The 15210-nt window shown below is 31.0% G+C and overlaps 1 protein-coding gene across 1 annotated transcript; it reads left to right on the top strand.

Annotated features, from left to right (window-relative positions):
- The first annotated feature begins 2424 nt into the window (after nt 1-2424).
- LOC117910215 (probable disease resistance protein At4g27220) lies at nt 2425-14117 on the top strand. The gene is made up of 6 exons (XM_034824278.1): nt 2425-6414; nt 8921-9637; nt 10837-11583; nt 12467-12538; nt 13305-13624; nt 13746-14117. Exons 1-5 carry the CDS (start codon nt 3310-3312, stop codon nt 13521-13523), a joined length of 4860 nt encoding a protein of 1619 aa, XP_034680169.1. The 5' UTR covers nt 2425-3309; the 3' UTR covers nt 13524-13624; nt 13746-14117.
- Nucleotides 14118-15210: the final 1093 nt, after the last annotated feature.

Genomic DNA, 15210 nt, shown 5'->3' with positions numbered 1-15210 from the left:
CATAGTTTCAGTTTTGAGCAGAGTGTAGGACCCACGGTAATATTGCACGCTTTACACTCATTTGAAGAATACAAGGCTGAAGATATTTTCTTTGGTTGAAAATACAAGCAAGGCAAGTCGTTGTGCTTTCCAAACTCCCGCCCATTATCATTTCTGTACCATCCTACCATAACAATTAGATAAAAAACTATAATCCAACTCAATCAAATCAGTTGTTGAATAAGTTTTATTCTTTTTCTAATTTTTTATAATTATTATGTCAAAATTCATGCATAATAAAACTTCTTTAAATATGCACAACAATAAATATTTTTTTTAATAAATTTGATATGAATTAATAAAATTAAGTAGAGTAAAACTAAATTATTTTCATCAATTGATGGAATATATGAAAATACTAATACTTGTATCCTTCATCACATTTTTTTTCATATCCCCATAATTTAATAATAATAAAAAAAACTTGAAGATGCAATCCATACTAATTAACCTTATAAATAATTAAAAAAAATCCTAAAAAAATTAAAATTAAAACACTAAAAAATAAAAAATAATATTAAGAATGTGAAAAAAAATACAAAGAATGTGTGTTCTTTAATTCAGATGTAGTGGCAGAGAATGCAATCGTGGCCTGTAACTCCATCCATCTCTCTCTTTCTCTTTTCTTGTTTGGTCACTTTCTTCGTCGGAATAATTGAAGAGTCACGTAATAATGTAACCAGCTTTTCAGTTTAGAGTAGAGAGTAGGGTCAACAATAATATACTTGCTTTGTTCAAAATGCAAACATCACAGGCTCTTGTGTTTTCGAACGATTGCCTCATCAAAACCTTAGAGCATGTTGTCAATAGTTTTAAAAAAGAGTTTTAACTATTTTTCACACTCAAAAACATATTTAATAATTTATGATAAAAAACCATTTTTTAGAATTTATTCTCGAAATAAGGTATTTTTTAAAACATATTTGTACTAGTTTTTGTTGTTTTTATTTTTTTATTTTAAATATATTATGATAGAAATATAAAATATAATTAAAAGTAAAATCTATATAAGAACTATTTTGTTAAAAATATTTAAAAATATAGGTTCATACCTTCTAAGATGTTAACCAAATTTTTATTATCAGAGAATCCGATTGGAAAATGTTTTAAAAAACTATTTCTTCATACAACTGGGACTTATACACTTGATCCAATCCAAACCTAATTTTATATTTAAATGAGTCTGAATAATAATTTTTAATACTACGATCAAATTAGGTTTTTCCAATCCAAGTATAATTTGGATTGTGTTCTAACTCTTATGTTTTTTCTAATACTTGGGTTGAATTAGGTTTTTTAGTTTGAGTTCAATTTGGATTATGTCTAGAGCAAGATTTATAAAATTAAGATCTAATTCAAATTGATTTAATGTTTATAATATATATCATTTTATAAAATAAAGATTTTTAAGAGAAAATATATCAAAATGTATTACATTATATACTTTTTTATTTTTAAAAAAAATCTGTAAATTTATTTATTTATTATGTTATCTTAAAATTTTATCTTATAATTTTTTTTTAAAAAATATTATAAATAAATTTTGAATTATGCTACCTAATTAATCCGAATTTAATCTAATCATTCCCAACTCAACCTAAACTTAAAAAAGAAATGAGAGTGGGTAGGGTGTGAATTGATTATTTCGAGTGATAGGGTTGAGCTTCGATTTATGGCTTCGCTCTATTTAATCATCAGCTTATTCTAGCCGCTCAAGTGCTTCATTTTTATTTGTCAGAATAATTGAAAAGCCAGCTAACAATTTCAGTCCACGATAATAATACCTCCTTACTCTCAAGCAAGGATCTAAGTCCAAAGATATTTGCTTTAGTTGAAAATGCAACGCTGACAGGTTGTTGTGCTTATTAAACCACCGCCCAATCAAAACCTTCGAGTATGTTTTTAACTATTTTTAAAAACACTTTTATTTCTTAAAAATAGAAGCATTATTTTTCATACTTAAAAAATATTTTTTTTAAATAATTTTTTAAGATCTTATTACGAAAACAGTGTGTTTTATAAAAATATATTTTAATTATTTAAAGTTTATTTTTTTACTTTGTTTGTTGTGACTTGTGAGTAATTTAAAAAATAATTGTATAAATATTTTATTATAAATGGAAGAAATGAATTGATGAAAGTGTTTGAATGAAGATGATAATTTAATGCATAAGGTATTAAATATTACATGAAGTATTTTCAACCAATTTCTATAGTAATCAACTTAGCCCGATAAGCTTGGTTATTTTGGTGTCTTGGTTGCCAAATTCAAACATGTGATGTGCGACTAAAACTAAAACGACTAAAACTCGTTCTTCCAAGTAATCAATCTCATTTTCCATTTGCTGCTTTGTGTTTCTCCTCTCCTCTCCTCTTGTAACCGGCAAAAAAAAAAAAAAAAAAAAAGAAAGAAAGATTTCTTGTTTCCTTCATAGCTGAAACCTTCCACACTCTTTGGATACCTCAAACCTTTCATCTCCTTATTTTCATCTGTCACACTCAATTGAATACCATTTTGTTTTTTTTTTTGTGTTTTTTCCTTCTCCTGAGGTCCTTCTCTCTACTGCTTTCAATCTTCTGCGATTTACTCGTCCATAATCACTCCCTTCTCTTCACCTCCATCCTAACTCGTCCAGATCCTGCTTTCAATCCGGTGTTCTGCTCCGTGAAAATCTTAATTTGGCTGGGTCGGTCTCACTTCTCCTTCTCTGGTTTTCCTTTTGTCTAGTTGATTCCAATAGCATTGATTGAGCTTTTTCTCTTGAATCTGAATCTGTAGCCCATTTGTCAGTTCATCACTCAATATTCCCGCTCTCTACACGTTCATACTCATTCTCACCGCCGATTCTCATTTTCATTTTCATTTTCCTGCGTCTATATACTTTCATTTTCATTCCAATTTTCTTGTTTGAGCTTTTTACTCTGTACCCGCTTTGTCATTTTATCAACTATTCCCACTCTCTGCCCTTTGTTCTCTTTCTTATTAGTGACCAATCTCATTTTCCTTGTTGTTGGTGTGTGTCTCCCCTCTCCCTCTTTGGAAAAAAAGAAAAAAAAAGAAGAAAAATTTCTTGTTTCTTTGATAGCTAAGACCTTCCACATACTCTGCTCTTTTGATACCTCGAACCTTTCATCTCCTTATTTTCATCTGTCACACTCAATTAAATATCAAAATTTTTAGTGTGTTTTCCTTTTCCTGCTGTCATTTCCCTTTTTGATATCTGCTGTCGCACAATTCCCATCTATTTCCAGAGAGAGAAAACTTGGGAAATGGCAGATATTCTTATTTCCGTTGCAGCAAAAGTTGCAGAGTACCTGGTTGTTCCAATTGTACGTCAACTGAGTTACCTGTTTAACTACCGTAGCAACCTTGATAAGCTTGAGGAACAAGTTACGAGGCTGGATGATGCAAGGGCGAGGCTGCAGCACGATGTGGATAAGGCTAAAAGGCAAGGGGATGATATCGAACAAGATGTCCAGAATTGGCTGACACGTGCAGATGAGATGATCCAAAGGGCAAGGGAATTGATTGACGATGAAAACGCTGAAAACACGAGCCGTTTGTGTTTCAATTTAAAGTTGCGGTACCAGCGAAGCAGGCAAGCGAAGAAGCAGTCTGGGGATATTTTTGGTAAAATCCAAGAAAGTAAATTTGACAGGGTATCATATCGCCCTCCTCCACGAGGGATATGGTCTGCACAACTCAGAGATTGTAAAGCTTTGGAATCAAGAGCATCTATTTTAAACGAAATTATGGAGGCCTTGAGAAATGATGATATCAGGATGATTGGTGTGTGGGGGATGGGCGGTGTGGGCAAAACCACTCTTGCCTATCAAGTAGCGGAAAAGGCCGAGAAAGATAAGTTATTTGAAATGGTGGTTATGGCATTAAAGGTATCCCAATTTCCGAACGTGACAAAAATTCAAGAACAAATTGCAAGCGTGTTACGTTTGGAATTTAAGGAGGAAGGGGAACCGGGAAGAGCAGCCCGCTTAAGCAAAAGTTTACAAAACAATAAGACGGTCCTGGTGATTTTGGATGATATTTGGGAAGAACTTAGTCTGGCAAACATCGGAATTCCTTATGGAGATGCTCATAGGGGGTGTAAAGTGCTGCTGACTTCCAGAAATGAGGGTGTGTTATCTAGAAAGATGGGTACTCAGAAAAACTTCCATGTTCAACATTTATGTGAAGAGGAAGCCTGGAGTTTATTTAAGAAGACAGCAGGTGATTCAGTGGAGGAGCTTAAATCCATAGCAATTGAAGTAGTTAGAGAATGTGCTGGTCTACCAGTTGCCATTGTAACAGTTGCAAAGGCATTAAAAGGCCAGAGTGAGCCTATGTGGAACAATGCTTTGCAAGAACTGAAGAGGTCTGCACCAACAAACATCGAGGGAGTGAGTAAAAACGTATACTCATGTCTGGAGTTGAGCTACAACCACTTGGAAGGTGACGAAGTGAAGCGTTTGTTCTTACTTTGTGGTATGCTGGGCTATGGTGATATTTCAATGGATCAATTGTTAAAATCTGGCATGGGTTTGGATTTGTTTGAACACGTGAGTTCATTGGAGCAAATAAGAAATAAACTAGTGACATTGGTCAAAATCCTCAAAGACTCGAGCTTGCTGCTTGATGCTGAAGATCGTTATCGGTCAGGTGTGGGGCCAGGTGTGTTTTTCGGAAATAATGATGAAAACAAGTTTGTCAGAATGCATGATGTTGTTGGTGATGTTGCCAGAGCAATTGCAGCAAAAGATCCTCATCGATTTGTTGTGATCAAAGAAGCTCTTGAATTAGAAGAATGGCAAGGGAAGGAGGAGTTCAGAAATTGCAGTCGTATATCTTTGCAATGCAGAGATCTCCGTGAGCTTCCGGAAAGATTGGTATGTTCCAAACTTGAATTATTTTTATTGAATGGTAATGATCCTTCTTTGAGAATTCCAAACACCTTTTTTCAAGTGACGGAACTACTAAAAGTTTTGGACTTGTCTGCAATGCATCTTGCACCACTGCCTTCATCACTTGGTTTTCTTTCCAATCTTCGAACATTGCGTGTATACCGATGCAAACTCCAAGACATAGCATTAATCGGAGAGCTAAAGAAACTACAAGTTCTTAGTTTTGCAAGTTGCGAAATTCAACGGTTGCCGAAAGAATTCATGCAATTGACTGATCTAAGGGCGCTGGACTTGTGGGAGTGCTTTCATCTCATAGTAATTCCACGGAATGTCATATCAAGTTTATCTCGATTGGAGCATTTATGTTTAGGAGAAAGTTTTACCAAATGGGGGGCTGAAGGATTTGGTAGTGGAGAAAGCAATAATGCTTGCCTTTCTGAGCTGAACAACTTGTCCCATTTGAAGACTTTATGTATAGAAATAATAGATCTCAATTTGCTATCAACAGATCTGGTCTTTGAGAAGCTTACCAGATATGTGATATCAGTGTCTTCCATGAGAGAATATGTTAATTATAATAGATCCGCAAGAACGTTGAAGCTCTGCAGGGTTAACAAACCTTGTTTGGTGGACTGCTTTTCCAAGCTGTTCAAGACAGTTGAAGATTTAGACTTGAGTCACTTGGAGGACACTAAACATGTTCTTTACGAGTTGCATACAGATGATTTTCTTCAACTCAAGCGTCTTGATATCAGATATTGTCCTGGGATTCAATACATTGTTGACTCGACCAAAGGGGTCCCATCACACAGTGCCTTTCCTATCTTGGAGAAGTTGTTTCTTTCTGGACTCCAGAACATGGATGCAGTATGCTATGGTCCAATTCCAGAGGGATCTTTTGGGAAGTTACGTTCTCTAAGAGTGGATGGTTGTGAGAGGTTGAAATCTTTCATATCCCTTCCCATGGAGCAAGGAAGGGATGGATCGGTGTTACCTGAAATGGGATCCTTGGATTCGACACGGGACTTCAAGACAGTTGAAGATTTAGAATTGCGTAGATTTGGCGACACTAAACATGTTCTTTTCGAGTTGGGTACAGTTGATTTTCTTCAACTCAAGGGTCTTGTTATCGGATATTGTCCTGGGATTCAATACATTGTTAACTCAATGAAAGGGGTCCCATCACGCAGTGCCTTTCCTATCTTGGAGGAGTTGGAACTTTATAGACTCGAGAACATGGATGCAGTATGCTATGGCCCAATTCCAGAGGGATCTTTTGGGAAGTTACGTTCTCTAACAGTGTATGATTGTAAGAGGTTGAAATCTTTCAATTCCCTTCCCATGGAGCAAGGAAGGGATGGATCGGTGTTACCCGAAATGGGATCCTTGGATTCGACACGGGACTTCTCCACAGGAGCCAGTGCTACCCAGGAGTTATCTAGGAGTGATGTTCCCACACCATTCTTCAATGAACAGGTATGTTAAAATTTGAATGATATCCAATTTCTGCCATTAATAAATAAGTAAAATATGAGAAAACATAAATGAAAACAACCAGTATCCAATTTAAAATAATCTTAATTTTATACATAATATGGATGCAGTATGCTTTGCCCCATAAATTTTATCACTTTCCTTTTCTTTTCTAGTTTCTCTGCTAATCTTAATTCAACACCAATTTAAATACATTATTCAAAAATCAATTTTTGAGAACAATTTTTAAAATAAATCTATGATGTTTTCTAAAGTAGAGTACATTAGTAACTTACAATTTTTTTTTTTATAGGTATATTAACAACTTACAATGTTTTCAACTTATTTTTTATGTTTTCAAATATTTTTTAAGAATAAAATTTATGTGGAATGTTTTATTTTTTATTATTCTTTATATTTATTTTATTTTTTTTAAATAAACAAAAAAGTAAGTGAAAACAATTAAAATAACAAAAATATGCTCACAGGAAACACATGTTTTATGTTTTGGAGAGCAGAAATTTTTGTTTTGGCAGTTGCCAAAAAATTTTCTAGTTTTTTGTTCTCAAAATAAAGAGTGTTTGAAATGTTTTTACAAACACTTTTTAAACAACAAAAAATAAAAAACTCGTTCGTTTATTAGTTTTTGTTGTTTTTAAAAATAAATGTTATATTTAGATTTTGTAAAAAAAAATAAAATTGTAAAGTTGATTTATATAATATTAATTCGATTTAATTCAAGTCTTATTGAAATAAATTTTTTTAATTACTAATAAATTAACAAAATAAATGGTTTGTAATAAAATATGGATACTAATATTATAATAAAATCATGAGGTTTTTTTAATTTAGAAATTGGGCCATTTTAATATAAATTATAAAACATGGATATCAACGTTTTTACAAATGCATAATTGATTTTTTGTTAAATATGAATGGTTATAATTTAAAAATACTAATGATTAATAATATTTTATTCAAAATAAATTAAAAATTAAAGTTAATTTTGTTTATATGTGTAAATAAGTTAGATTTTTCAGTACTCAATAAAGTAATTTGAACCAATTTTGATTCAATTTAAAATTAATTCAATCAATTTTTTTAATTCCACCTTATCTTAAAAATTAATAGATTCATTACAGAATGTAAAGCATTAAGTTTTGATATCAGTTTATTTAATTTATTTACTTAATGAAAAAAATTGGAAAAGTATAGAAAGGTGCAATGGAGGAACAATATAGCTCTCATTGACTCATTTTGGACTAGTTTTGGTCTATTATATTCAATTATTGTTTAAACTTATTTTTGAGTTCCAGATTATTTTAAAAAATGAGTGCACTCATTAATAAATCTAAAACTTTTAAGTCTTATTTGATTTAAAATTTATTTTCTAATAAAAAAATCATTAAAATATAATTATATATAGAAGAGGAGTAAAAAAAAGTTGTTTTAGACTAGTTTTAGTTGTTGAATTTCTAGTGGTGATTGGGTTATTTTATGAATCATAAATCACTTTTTAAATTTAATAGACTTGGTAGAGAATCAAAATATTGAGTCTTACACTATTTAGAGTTTATTTGTCTATATTCGTTTTGAGCCGATTTTCATTCATAAATCGTTTGCATTAATTAGATTAGTATTTAAGTTTTAAATTATTATTAAACTTTTCATATTCCAATACATCAAGTCTTTTTTGATTTGGGGTTTATTTACCTATTAAAAAAATATAGTTATTGTAAAGAAGAAATTAGTAAAGTCATTCAAGATTAGATTTAAATTGTTATTTTTTAATATTAGTTAGATTGATTTTAAGTTCCATGATTTTCTAGTATTTATTGCATTAGTTTTTTTATTCTAAAATTATTTTTAAAAATTAGTAATTATATATATATATATATATATGTGTGTGTGTGTGTGTGTGTGTGTGTGTGTGTGTGTTAGACTAACAAACAAGCTTTAAGAATCTAAAGACTATAGGTTAATTAGTGAATGCAGAAGGCTCATGTTTGAACATCTATTGCATTTGTGGTTTCCAAAGTAAGAAGAAACTAAAAAGAAAGGCCTCATCATAAACCATCTGATCTTCAACCACCCTGCTTTAATATTTTTATTGTATTTATGTGGAATATTTTGAATGGAATCACTTCATGGTAAAAAGAGTAGATACTTCTCATAATTCTATGAAACAAATCGGTAGATGACTATAATGGGTGCTTCAAATACATATATAATCCATTAAGATTTGTCAATTTTGAAAAAGAGATCCAAAGATTGGGAACCTTTTGCCCCATTTGAAAATCATCTCAAATTTAACATCTTTAAATTCCATTAAATTGTTAAAATATTGTGCATTCTCTTTCATTTTCTTCTAGTTTTGTGCTTTGTCACATTGATATCTTTACCTTTAACCTCTTATATTCTATTTATATGTATTTGGTTATTCACTCAATTGCGAGTATATATATACATGGGTATACATTTTGTTAACTGAATGTGATCGATTGTGCAGGTTACACTCCCTAGCTTGGAGGACTTGACAATGGAAAATTTGGATAATGTGATAGCAATATGGCACAGCCAACTTCCTCTAGAGTCCTGGTGCAAATTGAAAAGTTTGGGATTAAGTTGCTGCAGCAAATTGCTGAATGTTTTTCCATCCAATATCCTAAAAGGGTTTCAAAGTCTAGAAGATGTGAGCATATATGGTTGTGATTCCATAGAAGAGATTTTTGATCTAGGGGGAGTAAATAGCAAGGAAATTCATGATATTGCAACCATTCCATTGAGAATATTGGATTTAGATCGGCTAAATAGTTTGAAGAGTATATGGAATAAGGATCCTCAAGGACTTGTCTCCTTTCAAAACTTACAGTCATTAAAAGTCGTTGGGTGTCCTTGTTTAAAATATATTTTTCCAATTATGGTAGCAAAAGGCCTTGTGCAACTTAAATTCCTAGGGATAAAATATTGTGGAGTGGAGGAAATTGTTGCAAATGAAAATGGAGATGAAGTAATGTCTTCATTATTCCCTGAACTAACCTTTCTCACACTCGAAGGATTAGACAAACTCAGAGGTTTCTACCGAGGAACACATATTGCAAGAGGGCCACATTTGAAAAAGCTAATTATGTTGAAATGGGATCAAGTGGGGACACTTTTTCAAGAAATAGATTCAGAAGGTTATATTGATAGTCCAATTCAACAATCTATCTTCTTGTTGGAAAAGGTATGGTTTGGTTTTTCTCCATTTCTTTTGCCATATTTGGATTGCTAAATTTAGTCCATTAAACACTATGTCCTAATCATTTTTCATTAATATGACACTGTTTTAATCTTAAACTTGAATAGTGTTGGAATTTGAAGTCTACATTTTGTATAAAACTTATCCAAAATTGACCTAAGTAAGCTTATGTTCCATTTCTAAATTAATCAAATTACGATAAAATGACTTGGTAATCCAAAGAATAAGAAACAATCAATTACAAGTCATAGGAGTTTGTAGGCATAACATGCATTATGGTTTATCCAACAATTACACATTGGAATGAAAGAGTGCTAAGTGCCAGTGAAATTATACCTTTATGCTTTTATGTTTTATGACTATTCAAAGTATTTAGGTACTCATTTTGTATGAATTATCATGGTCAAATTATGATTTTATGTAATAGAACCAACAAATTATAATAAATTTAAACAATTGATTTATTTAAATTAACATGATTGAACCTATAATGAAAATAAATTATTTTGAAGCTTCTTTTTTTATATTATGCTTACATTAATATTGAACTTAAAGAATTCATATAAAACCATAAGAATTGATTTATTTAAATTATTCTCAAACCAAGATATAGTAATTTCTATATTGCATCAAAATATGTCAAGTGCTAATGATTTAGGAGAGAGTCTTTGGTCATTAATATATAGTGCAAATAATTCAAATGGATTATTCAGATGTAGTGGTTCATTATCCCTTGTATGGAAAATAATATGTGTATGTGTTTAATGGTGACATTAGTGGTAAAGCCAATGTTGATTAGCCATCAAGCTACATAGGTAATTTTATTTTTCTTTTTCCCCCTTAAATTATTCTTTTTCTTATTCTTTTTCCTTGAAATTAATTCCTAAATTTTTCTTCCCCTAACTTAATTTTTGGCATGGGCCGTTGGATGAAATACATAAAAAAGAAACTAAACTCATGTAATTAAGTATGCATTAGAAAGGAAATTATAGCTTTTTTTAAAAAAAAAAAAATTGGTAAGTAAACAAACATGGTCCTTAGTTATAAGTCATAATAATAAGAAAAAAAATTTGTATGCCATAAGAGTATTCTTTTTCTTTTTTTCTTTTTTTTTGTTTGGGGGGGGGGGGGGGGGGAGGGGGGGATATATGACATATCGTTAATCTTGTTTGTTTGGTTGTCAGGATGCATTCCTTAATTTGGAGCTATTGATCTTAAAGGGCTCCAAGATGAAAATATGGCAAGGCCAATTTTCGGGGGAGTCATTTTGCAAGCTGAGAGTTTTGAAGATAAAAATGTGTCACAACATTTTGGTTGTGATCCCTTGTAGTAGGCTTCCAAAGTTGCATAATCTAAAGGAACTCTATGTGAGCAAGTGTAATTCAGTGAAAGAGGTATTCCAAATGAAGGAACTTGTGAATCAGGAATACCAAGTTGAGACACTCCCACGATTAACTAAAATGTTCCTAGAAGATCTACCACTGTTGACATATCTATCTGGATTGGTTCAAATTTTTGAGAATCTTCATTCTCTAACAGTAAGTGGTTGTGGAAATTTAATATATTTGGTGACATCCTCAATAGCTAAAACATTGGTGCAACTCAAAGAGCTTATTATAGAACAATGCAGATCGGTGAAAGAAATAGTCGGACATGAGGGAGGTGAAGAACCATATGATATTGTTTTCTCCAAATTACAAAGGTTGAAACTTGTTAACTTACAAAGTCTAAAATGGTTCTGCTCAACTAGATGCATCTTCAAATTCCCATCCTTGGAACAATTTGAGGTGATAAAATGCCCTCAGATGGAATTTTTTTGTGAGAGAGTCTCAAGTACACCAAGGGTAAAGGAAGTACAAATTGACGATCATGTGGAAGAGCATTTGGGGTGTGACTTCAATACCATCATCTGTAATATAACTTTTGAGAAGGTATATATCTTGAAATTTTCTAATGTCATTATATTATTAACACTATTTTTCACCTTCGCGATTTTTTAAAAATTTGTGAATTCTAATTTTATTTCTTTTTCATCTCTCAAAAATGTGTCTAACTATGAGAAAAAGACACAGAGCGAGCCCACATGATGTTCATGTTATGGTTAGTCTAAGACATGTTTAATTTTTTAGTACAAGGTACTTGATTTGATGGAAGCATAATTCTGTCTGGGTTTGTATGGATCCTTTTATGCTCTTATTGTTTGTTGTTGCTTAGTTTATTGTTTGTTTGGGTTAAGTTTGGTTTGTTATTTGTTAATTGTTCCCTTAGCTTAGTAGCTATCCCTATCACTCTTTGATGCGTAAACTTTAAAACACGACTAAACCATTCCTAGGAATTTAAACAAATTTAAAGGTAAGTATGAAGAGGTCAAGGGTTTTTTGTGCAAAAAGTGTTTGCCAAAATATTCATGCATGGATTTTTAGTTAGTTCAAATGTTGACCTTGAAATAGAGTTCAATATTATGGTTGAAATTAAAAGTTAGAATACAAAGACATGGGAATTAGTTTTGCATCTAACCTAGTTAAATTGTTAAGCTATAATATTTAGAGAACAATATTGATTATTAAGTTGTCAATTATTCAAGAAATGACAGATGAGAAGATCTTTGAGTTTTTGTTGTTCTTCTAAGATTAGGGTTATTGCATCAGTAGAAGCTTTGAATAATCAAATTATTATACATAAAAAAAAATGTCTCTCAAGTTTATATTGTTGAAAGAAATTTACCCATTTCCCTTTATAAGGAGTTTATCTTCTTTCACATATTTTCATATTCTTAAATATTCCAAACCAATATATTAACAAAATTTTCTTTAGTTTTTATATGTCAAGGTGATGTTTGAGAAGGATCCTGAGGCTCTTGAGGCAACCATTCAATTACATTGGGAGGTAAATCATTCTCAAAATTTCAAAATTCTTTGATATTTAATGTTTGATTGAGGATAGTATTGGATATTAGATAGAAAATGATTATTTATTGTATACAATGTTTTCCTTTTCTACTTGGTATTTGAGTTAAGGAGTTTAATTAGATTAGAAAATTGAAGTATTGTCAGAACCTAGAGTGAATGATACTTGTATTGGGTTTCACAAACTATCAATTCAGCTAGTCACAAGCAAAAGTACAAAGAAAAGAGAAATTTTCTTTTGCTTAGATTTGTTTCAAAGTACCGAAAATTAATTTTATGATGGAATACACATCATTTAAGGGCAGTAAGTTATATAAGGACTGTCCATTCTTTGACACTTATTGTAGACATTTAATCATGCAACTTATAATTTTTTATTTTGTTGACAAAAACATTGAATCTCTGGAGATAGGCAATTGACTTGTTCATAATGATAGTGATGTCCTTCCTTTGGTCAAAGGTTAAAGGTAGATAATTATATGAAATTCTTACTCTCATTTGTGGATAAAAGAACCTGCCAGGACTTAAGGCTGTTTATGGGTCTTTGTCAAATGTTGTTCAACTCTAGCCCAAGATTTTGGGCTAAATACATTATCACTTCTAGAGGAGACAAGGATACAATATAGCAGTGGTTTGATCTACCATTCTATTATTTGTGCTCCTATCCTAATTTATTTTTTAAACTTTCATTATTGTACTTTTCCTTATTCCTACCCATTATGATGTTTTGTGTACCGATTACCCAGGATTATGAAAAATGGGATTTTGGAGATAGTGACGATGATTATGAGTATGAGGTCAATGACGATGATGATGATGATGAGGTCAACGACGATGATGATGATGAGGTCAACGACGATGATGATGAGGTCAAAGAAGAGACAGAGGAGGATGTGATGAGGAAGATGAGGATGAGACATAGGGAGATGGAGAGAGTGATAAAAGGGAAGGAGAGGGAGATGTAAAGGAGGGAGAGGGAGTAGAAGAGAAATATGAGGATGAGGATGATGACAGACCATAGCCACGACAGACTGATTTAATTTTCTATATGAAGAAAAATGAATAGGTGTTTGTATTTTTCTTTCTACATAGTGTCTGTGAGTGAGACATTGATATATATATATATATATATTCTCTTATCTTAGAATAAGGGTCTTTTGTTCTTATTGTCTTCATTTTTTTGTCAGGTATGCGAGATTTCCTTCTTTTGAGAAGCTACACAGATACCATCCTTGGCAGAGAGATACTAGCTAATGATATTCCTTTCATTTAAATTAAATAGAGGAAGGTTTTTCTCTCTAAGTGTCTCGATTTTTTTCAATAAATAAGCTAGATCTTTTGTTTGCGTTACTCTAAAGCTTTGATATTTCTAGATTGCTACAATTCAACTCTCCATGATATAAATTGCTATTGAATTTAGGAAACTTTATTAGTATTATTCTTGCCTATATGTATTGATATTATGCAATGAATGTGTTGTGGAGGATATTTCATATCCATTAACTTCATAAATATTTTGTAACCAATTCCTAGTACCCAACATTCTAATTATTTTCCCATCTGCTTGAATAGTTATGTCTCATATTGTGAACACTTGCTTATGATCCAAATGTAGAGGCACATCAAACCATCATTTCATAGCCCAAATATATTGTGGTTTGATCAATGATACTTGAGAATTTAGTTATAATTCTTTTATTGGTGTAATAAGGTCTTTCCATTTATTTAATCAATTCATATTATTCTAGTCTCTAATAGACTTAACTTGGATGAACCAGTTGTAAACTAACATATTATCTTAGCCATTTTTCGTTTTCTTGGTCATGGCTTTGTTGAAAATTTGGAAAAGTAAAAGCATTACTCAAAAGAATCTATAATAAAACCTCTATAAAATAACACTCGAGACCAAAAGAAATTATTAGCTTAATGAGGTTATTGATTTATCAATAAATGAATAATTAGTCATTTATATATAAAAAAAAATGTGATGTTTCTTTTGTAAGTAATTATACAAGTATGATTTATAAATCCAAAAATTATGAATGTATTAAAAAATTAATATATAGAAATTTAAGACTCTAAAAAAAGATATGGTTATTAATTATAAAAGTTGGAAAAAGTTCTAAAAGGAAGAAATATTATATCAAAAGTTAATATTATAGAAGATAAAGAGGTAAAGAGGTTTTAAATATGCTATGGTTTTGAGAAAATATTGAATTGAGAAAAATATAAGTTTTAAAAACATTACTAAATATTGTATTATAAATTTTTATTTACTATTTTTTGTGGACTTCAATTATTAATTTATATTTTCTTGGGTTTTTAAGGATTTTTTTTAATAAAAAAAATATTATCTTATACATTCAATAAGGTTCTTAATTTAGTAAATTGGCCTGAGACCAAAAGATTTTATTTTTTAATCGAAATTATTAATTTATTGAACATTTATTTATCAAGGTTTTACTATAATATGTAAAATCCATCGACATGAAAGCACAATCACTAGAAGGTGGATTCAAGAGCAATCACCCAAACACATCCCTCCCTATTTGAAGGAATTAGAGTGTTTGAGAATAACAACTAATTCCTTAGATAAGATAAGACCAATATTGTTAAGCATTAAGTTGTTCTGAAATGCCTAGTATTAGACCT

This window comes from Vitis riparia, unplaced genomic scaffold (genome assembly GCF_004353265.1).
Source record: "Vitis riparia cultivar Riparia Gloire de Montpellier isolate 1030 unplaced genomic scaffold, EGFV_Vit.rip_1.0 scaffold650_pilon_pilon, whole genome shotgun sequence".
NCBI lineage: Eukaryota > Viridiplantae > Streptophyta > Magnoliopsida > Vitales > Vitaceae > Vitis > Vitis riparia.
The sequence above is the reverse complement of the archived record's forward strand: the minus strand, read 5'-3'. Positions and strand labels throughout refer to the sequence as shown.